At 40.2% G+C, this 1,760-nt stretch overlaps 1 protein-coding gene across 1 annotated transcript in view; it reads left to right on the top strand.

Annotated features, from left to right (window-relative positions):
• LOC107693325 (attractin-like) overlaps positions 1-1,760 on the top strand; it is a 114,142-nt gene that overhangs the window by 80,755 nt on the left and 31,627 nt on the right. Inside the window, exons 23-24 of the mRNA XM_016492664.1 lie at positions 703-764; positions 1,638-1,716. Of these exons, the coding sequence (XP_016348150.1) occupies positions 703-764; positions 1,638-1,716 (141 nt within the window). The remainder of the gene's footprint in view (positions 1-702; positions 765-1,637; positions 1,717-1,760) is intronic.

The raw sequence follows: 1,760 nt of genomic DNA, 5'->3' as shown, positions 1-1,760 counted from the left end.
TCAGATCTATGGTTCCCTACTCAGGGAACCATGGTTACATAAGTAACCTGAGACGTTTTCACAGTATAAATTGGGTCTTTATACATTAAAATATATAGCTGCCTTTAAAATTTCAAGATGGGGTTCCTCACAAAAGAATTATCATGTTTGGGGGTCTGTGGCATTGAAAAGGTTGAAACCCCCTGCTTTATAACTTTAATACTGCAATAGGGCATTAGCATACAGTATCAAAACTGTTCTGAAACAGGCACTAGTAACCCATGATTAAAAGTGCTGCTAACCCTTTTTCAAAATTACAGGTTTAAAACATTGCTTAAAAGTGCTTTACCTGGACTTAATAAATACACTTGCTCAAGGTTAATACTAGCGTGGAAAGCCTGTTATTCAACTCTCCCTGTTAACACTGTTATCATAATAACATAGTTGTGCCAAAATAGTATGATTAGTTGTGCCAAAATAATATGATTACTTATTTGAATTAGAATGTAGAGTCTGAAACTGTTAAGATGCTCTTTTCTATTGATCGTGTGTGTGGGGAGAGAGAGAGACGTATATCAGCAGGGGGCAGTATTGGTACAGTCAGAAACGAAACCTTTGCTCTCATGTCCTATTTAGACATACTGAAAAACACATGTACACAAAAGCATTTAAATGATTGTTTTTTTTCTCACTATTTAATACCCATTTCTCTTTTCTCCTCAGATCGCTTTCTCTCAACACAGTAACTTCATGGATTTGGTTCAGTTCTTTGTCACGTTCTTCAGGTAAGATGAGCACATGAGTCTTCGATGAACTTCTAAAGCCACAGATATTCTCAAAAACCCATTTCAATCTAAATACTGTACATTTTTGAATGGAACTCACTGGGTTGGACTATGTTCGGGGTGTGATATGGCTCTAAGCTCTAATTCACCTCTGGGAGACCTGCTGTAATATGTTATTGATTTAGGAAGCAGGTGGCGTAGACCATATATAGCAAACTCACCCCGTCACGTACACACATTCTGCCATGTCGCTTGTTATACTTCCTACTGGTTCCCAAACAGCAAAAGGGTGATTAAAATATGATAATCACTTAGATGTGGTCATGCATCATGGCTAAGACACATGTGATACATACACACACGTAACATACTTACACCCAACTGTAGCTGTGGTCGGCCATGGTTCTTCATCATTATGTCAGCTCAGCCATGATAAATTACACCAACTCTTCATAGCCTTGGTGTGTGCGTATGTGTGTGGGTGAGCTATCCCCAAATCCCAGATCGAATGTGTTTCAGCTCTGCACTCTGCACACACCTGCACTTATAAGGAATAAACATGCACCTACACATTTATGATTCTGTCACATACAGCCCAGTTCTCCTATACACGAGAGGCACATTCATGAGCTTTGGCCCCATTACCATGAGGATACCAACACTCCTGATCTTTAGCACACCTGCGGCTGTGAAACTATCGCTAATCCATTAAACATGAACAGCCCCGTGTGTGTGCTTGAGATGTGATCTTGACAAGACTGTGGAAGTGGAATGTGATTCTTTCATTGTTTTCCATAAACATAGAACTTCCAAAAACGTTAATGATTGTCCTCTTCCTTTCTATTTCCTGTTTTGACTTGTGTGTGTGTGTAGCTGTTTCCTGTCCTTGCTTCTGGTGGCAGCAGTCGTATGGAAGATAAAACAGAGCTGCTGGGCGTCACGGCGCAGAGAGGTCAGTGCTGTAGCATTTCCCTTGTTACCTGTGGAATTCCATTG

Source organism: Sinocyclocheilus anshuiensis, unplaced genomic scaffold, assembly GCF_001515605.1.
Source record: "Sinocyclocheilus anshuiensis isolate Anshui unplaced genomic scaffold, SAMN03320099.WGS_v1.1 scaffold1078, whole genome shotgun sequence".
Taxonomy (NCBI): Eukaryota; Metazoa; Chordata; class Actinopteri; order Cypriniformes; family Cyprinidae; genus Sinocyclocheilus; species Sinocyclocheilus anshuiensis.
The sequence above is the reverse complement of the archived record's forward strand: the minus strand, read 5'-3'. Positions and strand labels throughout refer to the sequence as shown.